Source organism: Mixophyes fleayi, chromosome 6, assembly GCF_038048845.1.
Source record: "Mixophyes fleayi isolate aMixFle1 chromosome 6, aMixFle1.hap1, whole genome shotgun sequence".
Taxonomy (NCBI): Eukaryota; Metazoa; Chordata; class Amphibia; order Anura; family Limnodynastidae; genus Mixophyes; species Mixophyes fleayi.
Window position 1 is genome coordinate 213513761 of NC_134407.1, and position 25410 is coordinate 213539170.

At 41.5% G+C, this 25410-nt stretch overlaps 2 protein-coding genes across 6 annotated transcripts in view; both read right to left on the reverse strand.

The window, feature by feature from the left end:
* Positions 1-25410, reverse strand: part of LOC142159781 (uncharacterized) — a 325690-nt gene that overhangs the window by 54344 nt on the left and 245936 nt on the right. The window lies entirely within an intron of this gene.
* On the reverse strand, positions 1955-24769 carry LOC142159831 (uncharacterized). The gene is made up of 4 exons (XM_075214613.1): positions 24578-24769; positions 19180-19550; positions 9921-9999; positions 1955-9455 (listed from the first exon to the last, which is right to left on the reverse strand). Exons 2-4 carry the CDS (start codon positions 19510-19512, stop codon positions 7975-7977), a joined length of 1893 nt encoding a protein of 630 aa, XP_075070714.1. The 5' UTR covers positions 19513-19550; positions 24578-24769; the 3' UTR covers positions 1955-7974.

Consider the following 25410-nt stretch of genomic DNA (forward strand, 5'->3'; position numbering starts at 1 on the left):
ATCACAAGAAGGCCGGGAGGTCCACGGAAGATAACAATGGTGGATGATTGCAGGATCCTTTCCATGGTAAAGATCAACTCCTTGTCACTCACCAGACTGTGAGTGCTTCTTCCCGTATGTTTAGGAACCGTGGCCGTCCACCATCCTGAGGGTCTGCGCATGTGCAGCCCTTTCAAACTTTCAGTACATGTTCCTTTTAGTTAATTGGTTGATCAGGCAACACTCCCTATTTAAAACACCTGCTGTCTATACCTCGTTGCCTGATCTTGGAGTCTCATTCCCCATGAGCCTCTGAAGGTGTTCCTGTGTTTCCTCGTGTATTCAGCCCAGCTGATTCCTGTGGTTTCCAGACCACTTCAACTCTCCTGTTTCATCGTGACTGCATTAGCTGATTCCTATCCGCTGCCTCCGTGCACTACAGTTACCAGCTCACTTCAACTCTCCCGTGTTTCATCGAGACTGCTCCAGCTGATTCCTATCCGCTGCCTCCGTGTATCTGCAGTGTCCTGCTTATCGCTACCCTCCAGTACTCCTCGTGTCTGCAGCCAGCTGATCCGCTCTCCGTGCTTCTACAGTGTTCCTGCCTGTGTCAACTCGCCTGTCTGCATTGGATCAACGCTCCGCTGCTGTCTTCTCTGCCATACCACTTCTACTCTTCAGTGATCTCCAGGCGACCAGTCCTATATACTACTGCTTCCTGAGTATTGTTTCCATCGTTGCTGGTCTACCTACCTGTGCGCTGCACCTACTTGCTTACCGCTTCCATTTCCCTGGGACTTCGCATCCTGCCGGCCTCCTGCCGCTCAGGTATCCCTGCACTCCTTTCTGACAGCCTGCTCTTCTGAACCACGGTATGCATACTTATCATTGACTGTGCTCGTGTATTGCATACCTTGCTGGACTGAGTTGTTCTTCTCTGAAGTTGTCTATCCACTGAGACTATTGCCATCATTTGACTGTGTTACCTTGTAGTCTGGATAGTTCCTGTGACTTTGTATATTTGTGCAGTGCTGCTCAGTTATTACTACTTTGTGCTTATCATCGTGGGATCAAGTTCAGTGTGCCCGTGTATACTCTGCATTACAGTTATCTCCCCGTGCTCCTCCTCACATATATATTTCAGTGGTATAACTTGCTAGAGGCAGACCACTGATTCCTGTTTCAGTATCCTTCTATATAGCAGTGGTACAACTTGCTAACGCAGACCACTGACTTCCCGGATACCTCCACCCGGATTCCGTTCCCTCACCTAGACAGCGGTACAACTTGCTAAACGCAGACCGCTGACTCTCATCACCTCCTCGTTACTTCTTGACATTCCTCCTCACTATAGCAGTGGTACAACTTGCTACCCGCAGACCACTGACTACCCTCACGTTCCCTTTGTCCATTCAGTTCCTCGTGTACTATTACACATATTTTACCAGTGCTGCTAGTCATAGACTTTCCACGAGCATTCTCTACCATCTGCTGTCTCCTGTTCCGTGATCCCCCCGCTACCAGAGTACCATATTACCACCTATACTGCTCTGGTAAGTCCATCACCTGGTGATCCCTGGGTATAGACTCCTAGTACCCGTGACACTCCTTCACAACATCCAGCCAAGTGAAGAATACTCTCAAGTAGTTAGGTTTAATATTATCCACGGTTACCATTAAGAGAGGACTTCACAAGAGCAAATACAGAGGAATTCATCACAAGGTGCAAACCATTCATAGCTTCAAGAATAGAAAGCCCAAATTTGACTTAGCCCAAAAACATCTAAAAAAGCCAGCCCAGTTCTAGGACAGCATTCATTGGACAGATGAAACTAAGATCATCCTGTACTAGAATGATGGGAAGAAAAAAGTATGGAGAAGGCTTGGAATGGCTCATGATCCAAAGCATACCACATGATCTGTAAAACACGGTGGAAGCGGTGTTGATAGGGAAATAATATTTCTAGACGCAGAGTTAGATGAAAAGCAAATCCTTCTTTATTGTGTGCACACACGGATGTCTAGTTCATACTAGACTAGACATAGCAATACGAACATACATTTCAGTTCATATAGCCCATTGGGGCTGGTACTTAGCAAAAGAATACAAGTTCTATAGTGAACAAAGCATGTATTGGTACAAGATGGTGACCTTGTACTGAGGAACTTATAAATTCTACAATTAAAAAATAATCGATTTTATTGCCTATTCAGAAATACTTTTTCTGGACACAGGACATCTGTTGATTATTCTAAATATCATATCTAGAGCCATAAAATGCTTAATGATGACTCTGAACCTTCTATAATCCTAAATTATTAAAATGAATACATAGCTTATGCATACAGCATCTATGAGGTAGATAAGCAGCTCTTTGTTAAAACCCTTCAGGACCAGTTTCTTCCCTCCGGGCATGAAGGACATTAATGGTTAATCACTGTACATACAGTCATATAACGGGAAGCAGCATATGTTTGATTATTTCAACATTTCATCATCTCATCATTTATTTATATAGCGACGGCAGATTCCGTAGCGCTTTACAATTGGGAACAAACTGTAATAAAACAATACTGGGTAATACATACAGAGAAGAAGGCCCTGCTCACAAGCTTACAATCTATGGACATTTAACTTCTTAAAGGGAAACTATCAGATATAAGCTCATCATGTCTACAGTACATTTAAATATATGGATATTATAAGAATCTATTTCTACCATTATCTTAGCTTCAGGTATCTAGTTTATTTTCTGTTTCTATTATTTCCTTCACAGTGTCATGACATGGGCATGTATGGCTTCCAATGGCACGGAGTCTCTAGAGCTTATGATGTGAAGAAGACAGAAGCAGTCGGATGAATTCTGATGTGTAGTTATATATTGTATGTTCAGATTCAGCAACGTTGATTGGATGGCGTTTCACAGTACAGATAGACAATGACCCAAAACTTACTGTAAAGGCAACCCAGGAGATTTTTAAGGCCAAGAACTAGAATATACTGCAATGGCTGAGTCAATCACCTGATCTCAACCCGGTCGAGATTGCATTTCACTTGAAGACAAAAAACAACGCAGTAAAGGCCTTGCAAAGCATAACAAATGAGGGAACCCAGCATTTGGTTATGTCCATGGGTTCCAGACTTCAGGTAGTCATTGCTTGCAAAGGATTTGTGATAAAGTATTAAAAATTATAAATATATACATTTATGAAAATGTTATAATAAAAAACATATTTATGAATATGTCAATTTATCAAATTACATTTGAGCCCCTGAAAATAGGGGACTGTGTACAAAAATGGTTGCAATTCCTAGATGTTTCATACAATATTGTAGTTCAACCCCTTCAATTAAAGCTGAAAGCCTGCGCTTCAATTACATCTCTATTGTTTAATTACAAATCCACTGTGGTGGTGTGCAGAGCAAAAATTATGAAAATTGAGTCGATTGTCCCATTACTTTTGGTCCCTTAAAAAGTGGGAGGCACATATAGAAACCGTTGTAATTCCTACACTTTTCAACTGATTTGGATGAAAATTCCCTCAAATTAAAGCTGAAAGTCTGCAGTTAAAGCACATCTTGGTAGTTTCATTTCAATTCCATTGTAATGGTGTATAGAGCACAAAATATGAGAATTGTGTCGATGTCCCAATATTTATGGACTTGACTGTATAACGTATACGCTGATATGCAGAAGCAAATGAGATCAGGAATAGCAGACGAATCAACTTGCATGTAAAGTTTTAATCAATGTATCAACTGAAAACCTTTGACATTAAGCTATATCTCTATAATAACAAACACATTTTCTACCTGTGGATTATCTCATGTGTACATAGTTTGGGTTTGTTCACAGAACATTTTCATTAGAAGCATAAATATGTGCAATCTCTGATATCTAAAAATTGCTGAACTACTGGTAAAACATTTCCCACATTCTGCACATGTATATAAGAACAGGGTTTATCACCTACATGAATTATGATGTGTAAGTAGAATACAAATGTGTTTATTTATATTCTCTTTATCATTAGTCAGGTTTTCCATGCAGATTATATGTCATATAGAGCAGTTTAATACAGGTATATAATTGTTAAGGATTCATAAGGCTGTTTTGCTGACCGATAGGAGCACAAAACAGTTGACAGGGCATTTAATGAGATGCTTTCCCTGTATTAAACATACAATTAGTAGCAGGTCTCAGGGAGGACTGTTTTCTTGGTTAAGTTCACATTCATGGACGAAATGGAAGGCACAACCAAAGCATAGGGTTTTGACAATGGAGGGAAGCAGTTGAATGGTCTAGGTGACAAGTTAGTCCAATGTTACTATATGAAGCAGTATTAAGTTTGTACTAACATTTAATCCTTAAATGGGGGACATTGGATATGCTTGTGGTATAAAGTGTGGTAACAGGAGCCTGGGCTCTTTTATGAAGCCAAAACTTAACCTCCTCCTCCTCCTTTATACCCCAGTGGCCATTTTATATTTTTACTACCAAAGCCCTGAGGACAGAACTAGGACTACAGAACAAAAAGGGAGAGGAGAGAACAAGAACCTAAACAAGGGAGATCAAGAAATGAACAAAGAGCATAAAGTGTGGGCGTCCAGTGTCCTCTATTGGACTTAAAATCCAATATGCGAAAAAAGTTCTTCAAAACTGCCAGCACCAGGATAAGGTGCAAAGTGCGACTGGGATGATGTATGGAGACTGCACGTGCAGCGCCCTCTGAAAGGCTGTAGTTCCATTAAAAAAAAGTTTTCACAAATGAAACCAAAGGCAAATCTCAAAGCTCCATCCAGAAAGAAGAGAAGTAAACAGGCCAAACTGAAAAGAAAACATAGGAAACCCCTTCCATTCACACCAGGAGGTTTACGTCTTCCACACCATGAGAAAATTCCTTGTCAAAACTCATGCTCTGGGCATGATCTGAACCACACTGTCAGAGAAGCCCTTGGCCTTAAGGACCATGGCATCAAGAGGCGTGAAAATCAGCCAAGACACTCTGGAGCAAAAAACACCTGGCCTAGCATGTCTAGTCTTAGAGGCAGATGCCACAACTGAAAATATCCAAGAAAAAATGCATCCCAGTATTCTATCCCTGGAAGGAATACTGCCACGATGGCTGGAATGTTCCACTGATCACAAGATCCTGCGGGTTCATGACCAGGACACTTTTGATTCATACCTCATGGATGAGGTATGCCACTGCAATGACATAATCAGATTGCGTTTCAATAACCATTACTCACCAGAGTGGCGTGCACTGACTAGAGCATTGAAAACCAATCGGAATACTCTGGAGTTACAAATCCCTGAAGCTGCACTGAAAAGTGGCAGACTCCCAGCCTTGTATCCTTAGACATGGGTCCATATACCAATGAGGAAGGTCACCCCCTATTGATTGAGTCTCCGTTCAACCACCAGATGAGCATACCCTTAGAGACAGATGACTTGCCCGGCTGATGATGGTGAAATTCAGTCTATAAGCTCAATCTGAAACTCCCTTGAGTGGAACCATGCAAAGTGCATCGCCTTAAAAGGAGGAGACCATCTGTGCAGAGGACTTTTAAACAAAAGTAAACGGACACCAATCTGTGATCTAACAGGGTCATCATGAGCCTCTTTAAGGAGAGGGAATTTGTTCACCTGTCAAGAACACCCTCTGCAGTTTTGAGATTCAAAGGTCTGGGTCGTGTCCTGAACATTATCCTGCAGCAAGGTAGGTGAATGCCTCAGCTTCATCTGCAGATCTTCTAGGTAAGGATGACAGACAACCCCCTGGATCTCTGAAGGACACAATCTCTTCCCTGATCCTGGTAACACCCTTGTATTAAGGATTCCCAGTATGAATACTAAAGAAAGTTCTGGCAGTGAAAACAGAATGTCTTAATTACTGAACACGGATCACACAGGTATAACTAGGTGCAGTCAATGGTTAAACAGCTAGCATAAATCCATAGAAACAGCAGGTAGCAAATGCAGAGATCAATGGGATTCATAACACAGATAACAGGAAACCAGGTTTAGCTTGGAAAATGCAGATGCTGGATACCCAATGGTTGCTATGCAACTCCAGGTGTCAGGATAACCAGGTTAGCTGGGAAGCTGGAGCAAGAAATACTGGTGTCCAGGTATAACATATGAAGTGCAGGAACTAGAAAACTGGATTATCAGGATAGCCAGAAGGCACGAGGCACTGGATGAGCCATCAGAGAAATAGGAAAAAGGAGAGTAAGGCAAGTCAGGGGTGAGAGGTCAGGAAGTCAATAATATACCAGGGAGTAAGCAGAAGCAAGGTCAAACGAACCTGGGCATCTGGGTCACAAAAGAAGGTGCAAAACGTAAGAACAAAGCAGGAGTCAAATGCCAGGGAGAAGTCAGGATCCAAACAGGAGTTTCAGAGAGACCAGCAGCAGAAACAAACTGACACCAGTCTGTGGGAAAATGCAATCTTAAAAAGGCCAACCATAGGTGATCATGATCCAGATCACATGATGAGGGTTTATCCCCCTTGTAGAGAAGGAGGAACAATCCAGGTATAACAGCAGCACCTCTGGTAGCAGAGATGTACTGCAGGCCTTAGACAAAGGCCTAACGCCCTGGCACTGAAGACAAGCCGAAAAGCATAGTCCAGACTAGAAACGGTGGGACCATACAGTGATTCTGGTGAGACACTGGTGTTCTTTCCAAGACTGAAATATGCAAGTATACACGTCCCTGATGTCTAAGAACACCATGGACTCACCTTTCTGAAGATTACGGTCCTCATGGACTCCATCCTGAACTTGTCCACCCAACAGTTGATATCCAGGGAGATAGAGTGGACAGCAGCAGGGCAAAATGACAAGCTGAAAGTGGACTACAAAACAGATGCAAAGTACAGAACAAAGCTGCAGTGCACAGACAGGCAAACTGTGGCTGCTAAACATACACAAAGTTCAGAGTAAAAGTGACTGAAACAGCCCCCGACTGTTTAAAAAAAAGAGCTGTTGTGTATTTCTGGCAGCCCTGCCTCTATGAGAGAAGCCCTGCCAAGGAGGTGCTGTACAGTGATAGCATTCTCCCCATCACTAAGATGGCCACAGTCCAAAAGGGCGGCCCCCCTACACCATCCTGTGCATAGTGTGGGGCTATGAACAATTCTTCCTGCATGCCCATCCAACTCCAGCCATGGCTGTGTACTTACCTTCCATAAAATAGTCCTTCATGTGTCCCGGTACCCACTGTACCCTCACTACAGTGAGGGCATTTTAATAAACCCCCTCCCAACTGCCCTAAATATCTTATGTTTAATGCACCATCAGTCTGTACTACTGTTTTACTGCATCATTTTATTCAACTCATCAATATATGACAAATAAATGTTCTGCCCTTGAAGGATAACTAAACCCAAAATATGGCATTTACAAATACATTTTTAAAGGTTTCAGCAGCTACCCAGAATGGAAGATATTTTACAAAAAGTGGTGACTATGAGGGGAGAAACTTTCCAACACACAGGACACTGTAATCAGCCAGAAAATGGTAGATGAACGAGAAGAATAACTTATACTAAGCTGCAAAGCAAATGTAATTGTAATGTTAAACATCTCAAGATCTGTCAAGGTACAGGAACCTGTACATATCTCTGCAACTATTATGGCAACCCCATCTTAAAGCAACTGTGATTTAAGGTTTTGGATATTTTAAAAACCACACCATAAATAGAACTATAGCTGTCAGGACAGATTTAACTCCTAAATCATTCCCATATCAGAGAAATACGACAGTTTCTCTCCCAGTATGACTTCTCTGATGCAAAGGAAAGTGCTTTACTAAGGAACCATTTCCCAAATTTTGATGCACAACAAAGCTTTTGATTTTCTGCATAAACATTTCTCCAACTCAGCACACAAATATAGGTATACTCAAGTGTGGATTTTCTAATGTAGAAAAAAAGTTTAATTTCTGGTTAAAACTTTTCCTACACTCTTAGCAAATTAATGGCCTTTCACTTGTGATTTCTCTGATGTTTAATTAAGGATGCCTTTTTCTTAAAGCAATTCCCACATTCAGAGCAAGAATATGGTTTCTCTCCTGTATGAATTCTCTGATGTGTAACAAGATGTGATTTATAGGAAAAACATTTACCACACTCTGAGCAAGAATAAGGTTTCTCTCCTGTGTGAATTATCTGATGTTTTTTGCACGTTGATTTATAATTAAATGATTTCCCACATTCAGAGCAAGAATATGGTTTCTCTCCTGTATGAATTCTCTTATGTTTATTGCACGATGATTTATTATTAAATGATTTCCCACATTCGGAGCAAGAATATGGTTTCTCTTCTGTGTGAATTGTCTGATGTATTCTGCAATTTAATTTAGTATTAAATGATTTCCCACATTCAGAGCAAGAATATGGTTTCTCTCCTGTATGAATTCTCAGATGTGTAACAAGATGCGATTTATAGGAAAAACATTTACCACACTCTGAGCAAGTATAAGGTTTCTCTCCTGTGTGAATTCTCTGATGTTTATTGCACGCTGATTTATGATTAAATGATTTCCCACATTCAGAGCAAGAATATGGTTTCTCTCCTGTATGAATTCTCTGATGTTCAACAAGATTTAATTTATGAGAAAAACATTTCCCACATTCAGAGCAAGAATATGGTTTCTCTCCTGTGTGAATTCTCTGATGTTTATTGCACACTGATTTACTATTAAATGATTTCCCACATTCAGAGCAAGAATATGGTTTCTCTCCTGTATGAATTCTCTTATGTTTATTGCACGATGATTTATTATTAAATGATTTCCCACATTCGGAGCAAGAATATGGTTTCTCTTCTGTGTGAATTCTCTGATGTATTGTGCAATTTAATTTAGTATTAAATGATTTCCCACATTCAGAGCAAGAATATGGTTTCTCTCCTGTGTGAATTCTCAGATGTGTAACAAGATTTGATTTAGTGGAAAAACATTTACTACATTCAGAGCAAGAATATGGATTCTCTCCTGTATGAATTCTCAGATGTTTAACAAGATTTGATTTAGTGGAAAAACATTTACTACACTTGGAGCAAAAATTTGGTTTCTCTTCTTTGTGAATTCTCTGATGTTGATTGCAATCTGATTTACTACTAAATGATTTCCCACATTCAGAACAAGACCAAGATTTGTCTACAGTGAGATCATTCACATTTTTCCTCTGGCAACTAACATAGCTGAAGTTATTAAAACTTTGTTCTCCAGTGAAAGAAGATTCCATTTCCACCTCAATATGAGTAGATGTATATTGTGTATGATCTGTGGGTGTATAAATGTCAGTGTGTGGAAAATTTCCTTCTTCACATGATACAGATTCTTCCTTAATATGAGTAGATGCATATTGCGTATAATCTGTGCATGCATAAATGTCAGTGAGATTTCCTCCTTCACTTGATACCGATTCCTCCTTAATAAGAGCAGTTGGATCTTTATGTAGTTCTGTTTGGAAAAATGAATGGTAGTTAGCTTTATAAAATGTTAATTAAGCTGCACTATTAAATCTGTGGAGAAAAAAAAAAAAAGTATAAAGCCCATTGTCTATTCCTTATGTATTATTCTAGGGGATTGTGGCTTCCAACTGTAACCAAAAACAAAGCCATGGCCCCCACACCACAGCGTCCAAAGATCTTCCAAACTCTACAGAATTACTCATCAGCAAGTCCCCCATCATCACCTCGTCCTCCCTTCTACCACTCTTAGACTGAAGCCATTATAGTGTTTCATTATCATTATTCATGATAGTATCAAAAGGAATCCCAGGGTCTTCAGACAACAGGAGGGGGTCACCTTTAGGCTCTGATGCCACTGCAATTAGTGGCTTACTGATGCATTTATTCCCTGGTTTTCCTTCTGTTTATCGTTGAGGGTCTGGACAAACATTCTGACAAATTTATCTTCCCTTACCCAGTGATGTGAGGGGCCGGTGATTCTCAATCATCACGTCCTTGTACAGAGCCTTGTGTCCTTCTAAATACTCCCATTCCTGCAAGGAGAAATAGACAGTGACATCCTCACACCTTTTAGGAACCTGACACACACAATGATACAGTCATCACCTGGACACATCCCCTGGTAGAGACGAGTATGAAATGTCGACAGTAAAAATAATCGAGAGTCAAAATGTGTACACTAAATTGTTGAACGTTATAATATTGACACAATTCAGTTAATCACTATTTTAACTTTACTCTTACAAACAATGATATATATATTTCACACATTCACCGGAGTTTTAATTTTATTAGGAGAGTCCTGTGCTGTATGGCTGTAAAAAAAGAAGTATCTTTACGTCCTTAATTTTTTCCCCTAGGAATCCCTGGATTTCAGGTTGGTAGTGGGCTAGCTATTGATGGAAATTCCCACTGCGTCACCTCCAGGGATATAATAGGATTTTTATACTTACGTAAAATCAATTTATCTTTGTCTACTGGGGGACACCAGGTACTTTTGGTTATAGTGCAGTGCGATTAGGCATTGGGCACTTTGGAAACGTTGATACTGAGCTCTGGCTCTCCCCCTCTTTCTGTTTAGGCTTCAGTTTATCTTTAACTAAGCCCCATAGAAAAGGAGACAGATAATGAGCTAAGCAGCTGAGAAAGAGGAAAACATCAACCTCTTTTCCTATTTTCTTCTACATCCAATTGGGGGACACCAGGTACATTGGTGACATCCCAAAGACGCCTTCACGACTGGGCAAACTCAGAAGAAACATCACAAAGCACCTTTCTCCCAAAAATGGCATCCTGATGCAGACAATTGATACCTGTAAAAAAGAGAAAAAGTGTGAACGGAGAACAAAGCGGCTGCCCAGTCGAGGCACCATGCCATGCCACCCAGGAAGCACTCACCGACCTCGTGAAGTGAGCCCTAAGATTATCTGGACCAGGCTGCCCAGCCCCATCATATGCCTGATGAATTACAGTCGTAATCCAGTGAGCAATAGTCACCTTAAAGGCTGGCTAGCCTCTTGTGCGCATCATAGAGGACCAAAAGATCCTCAGACTTGCGCACATCTTGTGTCCTTATCACATAAGTATGCAAAGCTCGGACCACATCCATAGAACAAAAAGAAACCTCGTCCTCCAAAGATCAACATTTGGTCAGGGCTGGGATTATAATGTCCTGATATATGTGGAATCTGGACACCACTTTAGGGAGGAAGGAAAGCTTGGTTCAAAGAACCACCCTATCCTCATGAAAAACAAGAAGAGGAGACCTGCAGGAAAAAGCTGAACATTTTCTAGCCGAAGAAATGGCTAATAAGGAAGACAATCTTCCATGTTAGAAACTTCAAATCCACCGTGTCCAAGTGTTCAAAAGAAGAATGCTGCAAAGCATCTAACGCCAAGTTTAAATCACAAGTCTCTACTGGAGGAACATATGGAGGCTGCACATGAAGCACCCCCTGCATGAATGTTTGTACATCTGGCATCTTTGTTCGAAAGAAGACAAAAATAGCCAACACCTGACCTGTTAGCTAACTTAGGAGCAATCCAGTGTCCAGCCCATCTTGCAATAACATAAGTAACCTGACCAATCGAAAAGAAGAGGTCGAATACCCCTTATTTTCACACCAAGCAATATTTATTTTGGCTGAACCCGGTTTCCGAGCCTGAAGCATAGTTTGCACCACAAGCTCAGACAAACCCTTAGCTTGAAGGATCATGGCTTCAATAGCCACACGTAAAAGCTAAATGTTCTATACAAAGATGATAAAACGGAACTTGACTTGACAAGACTGGCCGAAGTGGCAGATGCCAGGACCGACCCCCTTCCATAGAGAGACCATCTGTGTACCATGCCCTGCAATGCCATTCCACTGCCACAGTATGACTGCAACACCCTCTCTCTTTACCATCTTTAAAACCCTCGGAAGCATGACTAGCGGTGGGAACAGGTAAACTGGACGAAACTGCCAAAGGAAAGACATGGCGTCTACTGAGAAGGGCAAAGGACCTCTTAACCTGGAGTAGAAAAGTTGGAGTTTGTGGTTCAACCGAGACGCAATTATGTTGACGTCCGCTTGACCCCACCTGTCCATCAACTCGCGAAACCCCTCCGTATGGAGGGGACCATTCGCCGGGCTGCAGAGTCCACCTATTCAGAAAGTCCGTCTCCCAAATTTCTAAAAATTGCCATGATGACCCAAATGTGAGTTTCGATCCACCAAAATTTTTTGTGCATCTCTCGCATGGCTAAAGGGCTCTTGGCAATGCCCTGGCTATTGAGGTATGTCAGTGCCGTCGCATTAGCGCACTGTATATTCACTGCCCTTTCCTGCATCAAACATTCCACGCTGATCAGAGCACGGAACACCACTCGCAGTTCTAATACATCGATGAGCAGCTAATATTCCCCAAAAGGCCAAAGACCCTAAAAATAGGCATGAAGACAGACTGAATCCCAACACCAAAGACTTGCATCCATTGTAACCAAAGTCCAATCCCGGATAGAGAACAGACGACCCCTGTAGAGATTGTCCTTCTGCAGCCACCAAAGGAGCAACTGACGTACACAAGGACAATGACAAAACATCTGACAAGAAAGGTTCAGGTGGGATCTTTTCCACTTTGAGAGGAGTTCCATCTGGAACTCATGTGCATGAAACTGAGTAAAGTGGAATGCCTTGAAAGTCAATACTATCTTGCCTAGAACCTTCATGCAGAAGAATACAGAGGTCTGTTTGACAGCCAACAGAGATCTTATCTTTCGCAAGGCCTGATTCTTGTTCAGAGGCCAGAACACCCGCTGTATGCGGGTGTCGAATAGAATGCCCAAAACTATCATCCATAGGGTTGAAGTTTTGGACTTCTTGAGGTCGAGAATCCAACAGTGGGGCTCCAGGGTCTGGGTCATCACCTGGATATGGGACAGGAGTCCTGATAGGGACCCTGCCTTTAGATCGTCCATGAAAGGAATGTTTGTAAACCCCCTGGACTGCAACAGCACAGCCATGATCTTGTTGAAGAACTGTGACCAAACCAAAAAGGTAGAGCTCGGAACTGGGAATGGTCTGATTGAACCAAAAAAATGAGGAGAGAATGAAGACCCTCCCAGATGGGAACATGGATATAGGCATCCTTGATGTCCGGGTTCACCATGAACTCCCCCTGTTCCATGCTGTGAATCAGCAAAAACTCAATCCTGAATCTGGGCACCATCAGCTGGGTATTCTAAGATTTGAGATTCAGAATAAGCCTGAATGAACCATCGGGATTTGTAACAAGAAACAGGCTGGAATAAAACTCGAACCTGTTTGAGATTCCTTCACCGGAATAACCACTTTGAAAGAAGTCAGGGAATTGATGACCTCTTGCAGAGCCAGTCACTTTGTCGGACATGCAGGGAGCCCTATGGAAAAGAACTGTCTTGGAGGGTAACTGTGAAGATTGATGATGTGACCTCAGTTCATAATTCCCCTTACCTAGGCACCCTTGATAGACTGAAATCACTGATTACATAATAGAAGAAGATGGGCTCCCAACACGGCAAATCGTTTGTCGTCAGAATGCCTGCCACAACTTAGCAGCTGAGCATACCAGGCCTGACGTCCATGCTGCAAACCACCCCTGGGGGTGGACGGTGTAGACCCTAAGGGTCTACATATTATAAACCCTAAGGGCCTTAAGAGTGGCTGCATTGGGAAGAGGGATAATAGTGACCTTTGCCAACGCTAACTGGAGTGTTCATCAATGGACGTGCTTCCCATTTAGCGAGAACCTCAGGGGGAAATGGATAACAGGACTCCAGCGCTTACGGGTAGAAGATGGCGTAGAGGATTCCAATATCCTGTCTAATGAGGAAACAAACAAAACTCTGTACCGAAGCCGCCAGACCTCGTTCTTCAGAGTCCACGACAACAGGTCAAGACGAACCCTGGCCCAGTGAACCAGGAACAGTCTCAGCCACACTGCCCACAGGGGCAAGGGAAATTGGGGAATGAGTGCCCACTGGTTGACACTTGTAGGCTGCACACAAAGCATCTGCGTTTGACCGCCCCCAAAGGAAATTTTGCATTGCATATGGCACAGATAAAGTTCACCATAGAAGTCACCTTAGCCCTAGCCCTCAAAGATCTCCCCCTATCTAACATGATGCATACAGATGGGAGGAAAAACACATAGAAAGACAAGCAGCACACAATTAAAGTAAAGAAAATGAGCCTGCAATACAGCCAAAGAGCTCAAACAGTATGAGGTACAAACCACTCGGAAAAAAACAACAACTCCACAACTCGTTACCTTACAAGAAAAATGATAGAGAAGGGGAGAGCTAGAGCTCCAAAATGGCTGCCTATTCTGGTGTCTATACATGAGGAGTGAGAGACCACTAGGGAAGAAGTGCAGAGAGTGCCCCTCCATCAATCCAGTGTCTAGCAGGGGCTTACATTAATACTGTAACCCCTACCTGACCCACAGATCCAGCCCCCTAAGGAATCTAGAAAGAGACAGCCATACCAGGGAGTCCACCGCGGTTTCCTAACCACCCTCTCCCAGCACTGTGCACGGTGAAGCATCGACTGCTTTAGGACACCGGGCACAGACTGGTGCTTCTGTGGTCAGCTCCCAGGAGGTACCCTGTGATGGGTACGGGGTGCGGCAGCGGAGGCACCTACACGACACTTCTAATCCTCTCCCCCTCGCCGGCACCAGCAGCTACAGCCGCTGCTCCGGCTGAGAGAACAGAGGAGGAAAAAGCTTCCAAGTAAAAAATAAGTAAAATAAACAGAAAAATAAGTGAAAACTTAAACAGGATCTGCTAGCAGCTCCAAAATGTCCCTAAACTGAAGCCTAAACAGTAAAGAACCTATAGAAGGGTAGGAGCTAGCTAACAACTTATCACACCTATCTCACCTACCATATACCCCAATGTCCTCCAATTGGATGTAGGAGAAAAGGGGATTTTCTTTGATTATATGTTAAGGGTTTTAAGTACATCTAGTTGGGTATGGATATATAGGATGGAAGGTTTTAACAAGCTACCAATGCTTAAATCTAATAAATACTTATTTATATATATTCATCTATTGTTATTTCTTTACAAAATGATTTTAGAGGGTTGATAATTGATATGATGAAATTTTGCACTTGTATAATTGTTTGTTATGCACTAGACTGGGTGATCGTCTATTGGGACTGTCATGATTTTAGTTGATACAGGTTTAAAAAAAATCATGGTTGATACAGTAACTATAGGTAGGGGGCTTTGTCTGCTCATGTGGGTCTTAATGATCACCTCAAACTATCCTTGGTTTTGACTCAGGATAAGAAACACAATCCTGACATTGCAGCCTGGTAGAAACGCATTTGGAAAGCAATCGCACCCTCGCTCTTAAATGATCTTGGGTGGGCGGGGCTTATCATTATTCTCAAATCATCTAACTCTAAAGATGTATCCATCCTAGTTAAGAAAATCTTACATTATGTTATGGAACAAGTACAGACTGACCCGTATGGTAGGTTTGTGTTTATCCCTCCCCCTTTAAATAATGATTTTCTCTGAAAGTTTCTCTTTATAGCTCTATCTCCAGTCACTCCACTACTTTGCATCGGAGACTTTAATAATGTGATGGATAATGGACTAGACAGATGGAGGGATTATTCTCCCACACTACAGATATCCACTGATCCCACAGCCTTTGCCAAACTGGTATCCGACCTCGGTTTGACTGATGTCTGGAGAATTAGGTTTTCGAAATCTAAACATTTTTCTTGACACTCAGTGTTCCATATACTTTGTCCCTGTGTGACTTGACTCTAGTTTCTCTCTAGTACCCCGCTTCCCTTAGTAGGAGATATCCACTATTTGCTTAGAGGGATCTCAGATCATTCACCCTTATAAATATGTATAACTCTTAAGCCAGAAGTTGGTTCCAATTTATGGAAATGTAATCCCTTCTTGTTTGCAATAATGGGTTAGGGCAGTGATATGATAACAGAATGGGAGGGATATTTTAAAGTAAATGCAAATACCATCTGCCCACCTGTGTTATGGGATGCCTTTAAGGCTTTTATCTGAGGCACACTGATTATCAGAATGGCGGCTCAAAAAAATCTCCAAATAGTTGGAGACTCAAATGGAACAGAGGCACCAGGACCTGGAAAAGACATATCTTTCTTCCCATTCTGAACATGATCGTATACAGTGGCTCTGGGCACAAAGGGACTGGACGGATATTTTACTTGATAAGTCTAAATGGAACCAGCTTTTCTCCAGGCACGTTATGTAGAACCAGAGAGATAAGAGCGGTAGTATGATGACATATCTAGCCAAAAATGAAATAGATTTATTCCAGCTATTTTGGACAGTTGGGGTGATACTCACACTCAAATTATATACATGGTTTTGATATTTGATATACATATTATAAACAATTATATATCTCCCAGGTATCCTACTCTCCCCAGCAACTCAATAATTTTTTTTTACCAAAATTAAACTATCTAATTTATCTTCGGAAACTGTGGACATTTTAGAAGCTTCAATTAGTCCAGAGGAAATTAATGCTCCAATATCCTCTTTTCCGAATATAGGGGCTACAGGCATTGACGAACTTCCCTTAGAGGTCTATAAACAATTTGGAACCTTTTTTTTATCCCAAAACATAAAGACACATTTGATAGTTAGACTAGGGAAGGTGTTTCCCCCATATGTCCGAAGCTTTAATTATAGTTATTTCCAAACAGGAAAGGATCCTCTTCTCCCAGAATCATACCAACCTATAACCTTATTAACCCCGGATGTTAAAATTGTAGACAAAGTACTAGCTATAAGGTTAAAATTAATTATCTCACACATTATCCATTCAGACCAGACAGGTTTTATACCAGGTAAGTCAACTATCACTGACATTCACAGGTTATTTACTTATTGTGTCCTTGGATGCAGCCATAGTATTTGGCTCAGTAGATTGGTGTCTTCTATTGGAGGCCGTGACGTCATTTGGATATGGGCCTAAATTTTTGGGAAGGGTGAAATTACTTTACTCCGCTCCATTGGCAAGAACATGCATTAATGGCTTCAACTCTGCTCTCTTTACACTGGGTAGGTGCCCAAGACAGGGTTACCCTCTGTCTCCTGCCCTATTCTCTCTTGCCATAGAACCATTGTTCTGTCTGATACATGGGCATCCAGGGTGTGTAGCCTGCAAGCAGGGAGTACCATCGTCAAAATTGCTTTATACACAGACAATGTGCTCATCTTGTTGGAGGATGCTGATACTTCGCTAACTAATTTACTTAAGATGGTTGATGGCTTTGGCATATATTCGGGTCTCTGCATCAACTGGACCAAATCTATTCCCTGTGAGTGGACAAATATCCTGGAATGCACAAACACAATCCTTGCTGCAATGGAACAGTTTAAGGTATTTAGGGATACAAATTTCTCATAATACATCTGAATATGTCACTCTCAGCACAGACCCTGTTATAGAATATAACAGAGTCCTCTCTGGTATGGGGGGAAACAAGAGAGAGCAGATAAGCCTGGATAACCTTTGCCGCTCCAAAATATCTGGTGGCCTGGCCTTCCCTAATGTTAAAGCATATTATTTAGTGGCCTAATTGCTGCATTTAAAAGAATGGTTTGGAAATAACCTGAGAGGCACACTTAGGGACACTTACACTGACAGACAAGGACCTCTAACTCTCCACTCCAGATCCTTATGGGAACCATGGTATCTAGGAATACAGCCCCTATTCTTACACAAACGATTCTGATTCGGGACCTGGTGCACAAGTATATAAATAATTTAGGATGGGATCCAGATGCACCTATCTGAGGTAACTCTTGGTTAGCTGAGTTAGGGAAACTAGAGATTTCCTCTTCATGCATTAAACATTGAGCTCAATCAATTGGTCAACTTTATTCTGTCAATTATTTGAAAGCATTTAATCAGTTGATATCAGAATTTGGACTCCCAAACATATTATTCTATAACTATTTACAGCTGTCCTCCATACTTTATTTCAAAGCACCTACGAGAACAAGATTCCAATAAAATGATTTCAGTGCTGTAGTCTTCTATTCTTCCTAACATTTTAGAAGGAAATTTATGCACCATTAATACTAAATGGGAGATGGAATTAGATGAGAAGGATTGGAACACCATGCTTGGAAGTGCTAAAAATGCTACTCCGTGCATCAGATTTAGTCAGCTTCAGTTGTATATATTACATAGAGTTATTATATTCCTATGAAACTGAGCAAATTGTGTATGAGACAAGATTCCCAATGCCCTAAATGTGGCATGGATTCAGCTGATTTCTTGCATCTACTTTGGCCCTGTTCAAGGGGCAAAAGGTTCTGGGAAACAGTAAAGAAATGTATTCAATCGACAGGGATTAGATTACCCTTTTGGTCCACAGGGATTTGATTATTTGGACTCTCTCTTAGATCTTCTCTTAGATAAATCTTCCTCTCTATAAGCTATTGGTTTACTGACTTTGACAAAAGTCTCCATTGCAAGAAAATGGATGGATGCAGAAGAACCTACAATTGGTAATTGATTAGCCCTAGTTAATGACACACTTCAAAGCCTAATAATTATAAAATATGGTATAGATGGCTTAAGTCACAATACGCTGTAACGTCTCTAGCTAAAGATATAACCGAAGATCCTCCTTAAGTACCCAGTCTGACTATTTATTCCTGCGTAATTTCCATGCCTGTTTTATCAACCATGTTATATCATATTCACCTAGTTAAGATGTTGTATATGTATATTAAGTATAACATATACAACATATATACAAAGTATATATATATATATATATATATATATATATTATATGTATTCTATGTTTTATTATTATATGGGTTATATTTAATTGCACTATTTATTATATAATTGTATATGTATATAAAGCTAAACTATATCACTGCTTTTTGCATTTAATTTCATAATACTATACCTTGGGATTGTGCTGGGGAGTTAATTTATGTTTCTTATTGTTTGCTATTGTTAATTTTTAAAAAATCAATAATAAAAAAAAGATTTGATACATAATGTCAACAGTCGTAATATATATTTTTTTTTTATCTCAAAAGGACGCAAAAATACCTTGCAAAACAAGTTAAAAGTGTTATTAAAAGTAAATTGGAGAAAGTAAAATGTGCTATGAAATTTCAGTGATTGAAATTATAAATGATAAACACTTACATCTTTTATGTCTTTACCCAGCAATCTGACTCCGTTCATTTCTGTTAAATTAGATGACACTTGGATGTCGGCTAAGGACGTGGGCTGTGCCGGGATATCTTCTCGTCTCAGCGTCTTCTCGACTTGACTTAGGGCAACAGCAACATCCATTTTTTCGTCCCTAGGTGGATGATTATGCTCACTGTGGGAGAGCAGCTCTCGGGTATGGGCCAGTTCCCTTGTGATGGCATAGGCTGGACACTTCCCAGAATTTTGCTCAGTGCAATCCCAGTAACAACGTTCTCCTCGCTGCTTGTTTTTGCAGAACGAAAATCCCCCGACATTAAGGAGCATAGCTTCATTTTGAGAAGGGACGAGGCGACACGATTCTTCTGAAATAATTAGCAAAATATCTGTTGGGGGTTTTTTAGCATTAAAAGAAAAAAGGATTAATTCAAATGCTATATTTGCAAATGACCAAGCTTAGATTGCTCACAAACTTATAATCAAATAGGAATAAACGTGGATACATCTAAGAGCATACAGTACACAAGATGTAAGAATAGGTGACATAGAGAACGTTTGGTGTTTCCTCCTGGGTCAGACTCTCTTCATCAACAGAGACAGTGAAGGTTCCCGGGATTCCCTCATCAGAGACTGAATGTGGTCACATGGTAAACTTGTAACTTGTCCTTCTCTGTGGAGGGATAGTTCAGGGCTTGTTCCCAGTCTTTGGCATCTGCTCTGAACTGGAGCCATTGGGGGAAGGATTAGATGACTCAGTACTTGATTAAAAACTTATTTTTTATGATTACGGATATGTAACGTTCTATCAATGTATTAAAAAAGTTATTTAAAATGTTTTCTTGTTTGTATGTTAAGCCACAGCACAGCAGAATGTGCTAAATGTGTTTGTAAATGTTCTATGAGACTCTCTAACCAGACGTGGTTATCAAACTGCTCTGTCTCATGACTATGGTGGGAGACCCACGTTCCCCACAATAATAATTGAAATGTGATGTATTACAAACACAGTCTGCTATGAAGTATTTTAAGATAAGAGATAGAGGGCTTTATATCCCTGTCAGAGAACTGTGAAAATATTTAAGAGGTAATGGTCATTAAATGTATACATAGGAGAGCGATTGGCTGCAATTTCCAAAACAAAAAATAGGTTTGTTTCTATAAGTTGTTGTGAGAAAATATACAATGAGCCTGTATTTGGTTGTGACTGTATGATATGCATGTATGATAATACAATGTATGGTTGAAGAAACTTTCACTTCTTAGTGGTTTGGAGAATAACCTGTAGTCATGAAATGAGTTTGATATCCCCATAACCAGCCTGTCCCTCATTTCTCACACAATGTGGACCATACTAACATGTACTTTTTATAGTCCTGTCAATGTTCCCCAGCTCACCTGAGTACAAACGTAGTGTCTGATTCCATGTGGGTAAGAGGATGTTTGTAGCCATGCATATACAGAAGACTATATGTCACTCATTGGAAAAAATGTATATTGTTTATTTTATGGTTATGGGTGTGGATCAGGTTTCAGGATACAGGTGAGGGGGCTGTAACTACATTAATTCTCCCCCTCCTTTCTTTACAGGAAGTCCTGAACAACTGAAAGCTAGGTCTGGCTGAATAAGCTGTAAGGGGTTAATATCAGGAGTGGCTGACTTCTATCCTATATCTGAAGGTGGGGAAGGCCAATTAGTATCCATTGTCTTCCACAGGACTAGCCCAGACATTTTGTCTGGGACCCAGAAGGGGAGCCACTGTGGAAGGACAGCTCATCTCCACTCCCCTTCAACCCCCTGGTCCAGCACCCACCAATGTTCAAGAGAGAGAGAGAGAGAGAAAGAGACAGGATACAGGATATAAGAAGCCACTTCAGGGAAGGGAGGGGGTGTTCATTCTGAGGATTGATTCCTGGAGGGTGCAGGGCTGGCTGGTGTTCAGTTTCAATTCTCTACCAGTGGACTACATCTACATAGTAAGGTATGGCACAGATAATGTGGTAAACCTGCCTGGCATTTATTTACTGTTTGTATACAATATTCTAGTCATTCTTTTTATACAGTAAATGTATTGTTGCACTTTCTAACTGTATTTGCCTCAGTGACTATAGGAACCATAGAAGGTGCAGAGTAGGCTTCGCTGGCATAGTATGGCATCCCTGGGTAGAGTGGGTAGAATTGGACCAGATAAACCCGCTATCCTCACACCTGTTTTTCCACAAGATGTTGGAGTGTTTCTGTGGGAATTTGTGCCCATTTATTCTGTAGAGCATTTATGAGGTCAGGCACTGATGATGGACGGGAAGGCCTGACTTACAATCTCCGTTCCAGTTCATCCCAAAAATGTTCGATGGGGTTGAGGTCAGGGCTCTGTCCGAGCCAATCAAGTTCTTCCACACCAAACTCATCAAACCATGTCTTTGTAGTCCTTGGTTTGTGCTCTGAAGCACAGTCATGATTTTATAGTAAAAAGGTCTTCCCCAAACTGTTGCCACAAAGTTGGAAGCATAGCATTGTCCAAAATGACTTGGTATACTGAAGCATTACGATTGCCCTTTAGTGGAGATAAGGGGCATAGCCCATCCTTGAAAAACAGCCCCATATCATTATCCCTCATCCACACTTCACAGTTGGCATAATGCGGTCAGGCATGTAACTTTCTCCCGGCTTCCGCCAAACCCAGACTTGATCATCTGACTGCCAAACCTATCAGTGTGATTCGTCACTCCACAGAATACGTTTTCACTGCTCCAGTCCAGTGTCGGTGTGCTTTACACCACTCCATCAGACGCTTGGCATTGGTCTTGGTCATGTGAGGCGCGCATGCAGCATATGTGGTCTTCTTCCGCTACGTGGCTGAATTGCAGTTCTTCTTAAACGCTTCCACTTTCACTTACAGTTGACTGTGAAATATCCAGCAGGGATGAAATTTCATGTACTGTCTTATTGCAAAGGTGGCATCCTATCACAGTATCACGCTTGATGTCACTGAGTTCTTCAGATCGACCATTTTGTATCACAAATGTTTGCAAATGGAAACTGCATAGCTAGGTGCTTGATTTTATACACCTCTGACAAAGGGTCTGATTGAAACACCTCAATTCAATAATTAACAGGTGTGGCCAAATACTTTTGTCCATATGTGAAAAAGATGCACTTGTACCTCGATGAGAAGCAGCAAGAATACCGAAGTGGACTGTCCACCGACCCTACGGCTAACCACTGGGCACTGCTTGCAAAAGTCGCCTTGGCACAGGTGATTTTTTTGAACTGAAGAAGGGGAGGTTTCCAAAATGTTGCTGACTACCTTCTCCTCAAGAGACACTCCGGATCTCCATGAAGATGTGGCCCTAGCGCTTACAGAGGTTGAGAGAAACCTCTGCCAGCACTTCACTCGCATTGAAATCTGAGAAAAACAAGGGAGAAGTGTCCCAATCTTGCTGCCACCAGCCATGCAAGCTGCAATGGAACTTCTCCCAGAGAAGCATGAAGAATGGGAGTGGATATCCAAAATGTCTACATGTTTGCCAGACCAGCTGCCTTGTCACACTTCAGAGGCTCCGATTGCATACGACAATTTGCCCCAGAGTGTGGGGCAAAACATCCTCACACGCTGTCTTCCACGAAGCTTCGAAAGCACGTTGCCACTCTCTCGAAGGTCCTCAACCTAAACGATACAGAACTGAATCAGTTGGCACACTTCTTTGGGCACAACATCAGGGTGCATCAGCAGTGTTACGGCCTCCTGGAAGGTACCCTCCAACTCGCCAAGATCAGCAAACTGTTAATGGCTCTCCAAAGTGGCAGACTGGACAAATTCAAAGGCAAGAATTTGGAGGAGATGCACATTGATCCGAACTATAAGTAGGAAATCTGGTGTCCGATGCATGCTTTTGAATTTTACCTCGGTCATATATATATCGGTTTCTTTTCAGAACCGGTCTAACTACTGAGCGACATGTTGGATAATCGGCAATTCCCCATGACAGAGGAACAAGTGGACAAGCGTTCGGTCGACACTTCCATGTTAGACGAGAGGCGGTGTATGGACCTGGCAACACGGGACCTGAGCGCAGACATGGCTTCCACAGTGTGCATAAGTTGCTTACTTAAGATAAGATCAATTGTCTGACCAAAGAACGTTCAAGGAAAACCTGATGACCTGCTCAGAGGCGTAGAGACATAACTGTGACAATCAGTGGTGTGTCCAGCATCCTATCATGCATGATAGAAAATAAAAAGGAAACTTTTTTGCTTTTCCTCTAATCGGAGTTCATCATTTTTGAGAAGTCTGCCATGACATAGGGGTAAGGGATGATGACTCAATAGTGGACAGGAGAGGGTAGAATAGAATACAAGAGGGCAGTGATCATCTAAGATCTCACGAGCTGGGCCCTCTCTGCTTAGCACCTACTCTTTGTTTTCTTGTCACCATTTATTTTGTCTGCCCTGTATATCCATGTTTTTTGTATGCCCTGCTTACCCTACTGTCCGTCTCTGCAGAACACTGTCAATGACTATCACTATGGTAAGTCAGGGAGCTGTGAATAAAGACGCAAACACCCTGAACTTTGATGTATAAAAAACACCATGGTGTGAGAGGAGACTGGTCAGACCTCTTGGCTGATGACACACAATTAAATTACAACTGCATAATGCTTCTGTAGCTACACACATATATCTCACCATGAGCTATAATAATTATTCCACCTTATTAATTGTTTCCCACACCATTTAAAATGTTAGGTTATTTGGGCAGAGCCATCTTTATCTTCTGCTTCACGTCATTGTCAATCTATAGCACTAAGTAGGAGGAGAGCAGGGGTCTAAGGCTGGGTACACTACAGAGTTTCCTGACCAATGTGTTATCTACAACGATTGTACCAACGACTGGAAAACAAAAGTCACGATCAGCAGCCGATACATGTGTACACACTATACATGTTTTAATAGATTTACCCCCAGATTTCTGCTCTTCAACTGTCAATCGTTGGCTGTAAAGATCATGATTCTGTAACCTCTATGGAGATCCTGATCATGAGGGCAAACACACTGCAGGAGTGGAAGGACGTCTTTCCGTAGCTGAACAAGATTTATAGTTCTGCTGAACAATCCAATCAAACGATCATCTGTGCTTTGGAACGATCCCCGTCCATTGCTGGAGCGTACACACTAATACAATATTGGGTCGAACGATCATTCATTGTTTGATTCACCCAATACTCGGCTGAAAACACTGTAGTGTGTACCCAGCCTAATGGCTCCTGACTCCCCCACTGGGCAGATCTGTTTCCTCATTAGTTTGTACTGACAGAGGAGGGTGTAGAGGAGATTGTTGTAGTGACTGAACATGGAGGATATAGGAGATTTATGTATTTAGTGTGTATTACTCACCTGTGCTTATATCTGTAGGGATTTCCTCCTCCTTACACTGCTGATCACCCCTCACATACGTCTCTTCTTCTACCTCTATATCTTTTACTTTACCATCAGTCAGATCTTCACCCTAAATAACCCACAAAACAACAGGTTAATAATGTCAGATTTAATGAGTGGAGATTAACCCCTTTATGCAGCTTTGCTATGTGTCAGTTATATGAAAGTTCAGTTTGTAACGATATTGCTCATCTTAGTGAAGGATATTAATTGTCCTGGCTGCACTTTTCAAATGCTTTTATTCACTTGTAAACATTTTATTAATTTAAAGAAGCGCACCTTGTTTACACTAATTTCTAGATTGTTTTTGGAATTAGGCCACATCCTTCAGGTGCTGAAAGCTTTCAAAATGGAGGCTCAGGAACAGATTTAAATGTAACACCCAGTATATACACATGCTATGGACTCGCCTACAGGAGATGCCCTGACGTTGGTAGGTAAGCTTATCCCAATATAGCTATATTGTACGCAAAATGATCCTATTTATGTATATGCTGACACATATTGATTTATAAATTGTTTGCTTCAGAGCACCGGATAATATTTTCTTTTACCCTAGTGAAGGAAGCTTTCCTATGGTGAAACACACACACACACACACACACACACACACACAATAAGATTTTTGTACTCACCGTAAAATCTGTTTCTCTAAGCACAGTTGGGGGACACTGCGGACCATGGGGTATAGAGGGCTCTGTGGAGTCAAGGCACTACAAAGACTTGTCTAGCCTGCTCCCACCCCTCTGTGCCCCCCTACGGAAATTCTCAGTTTATTTACTAACCAAGCC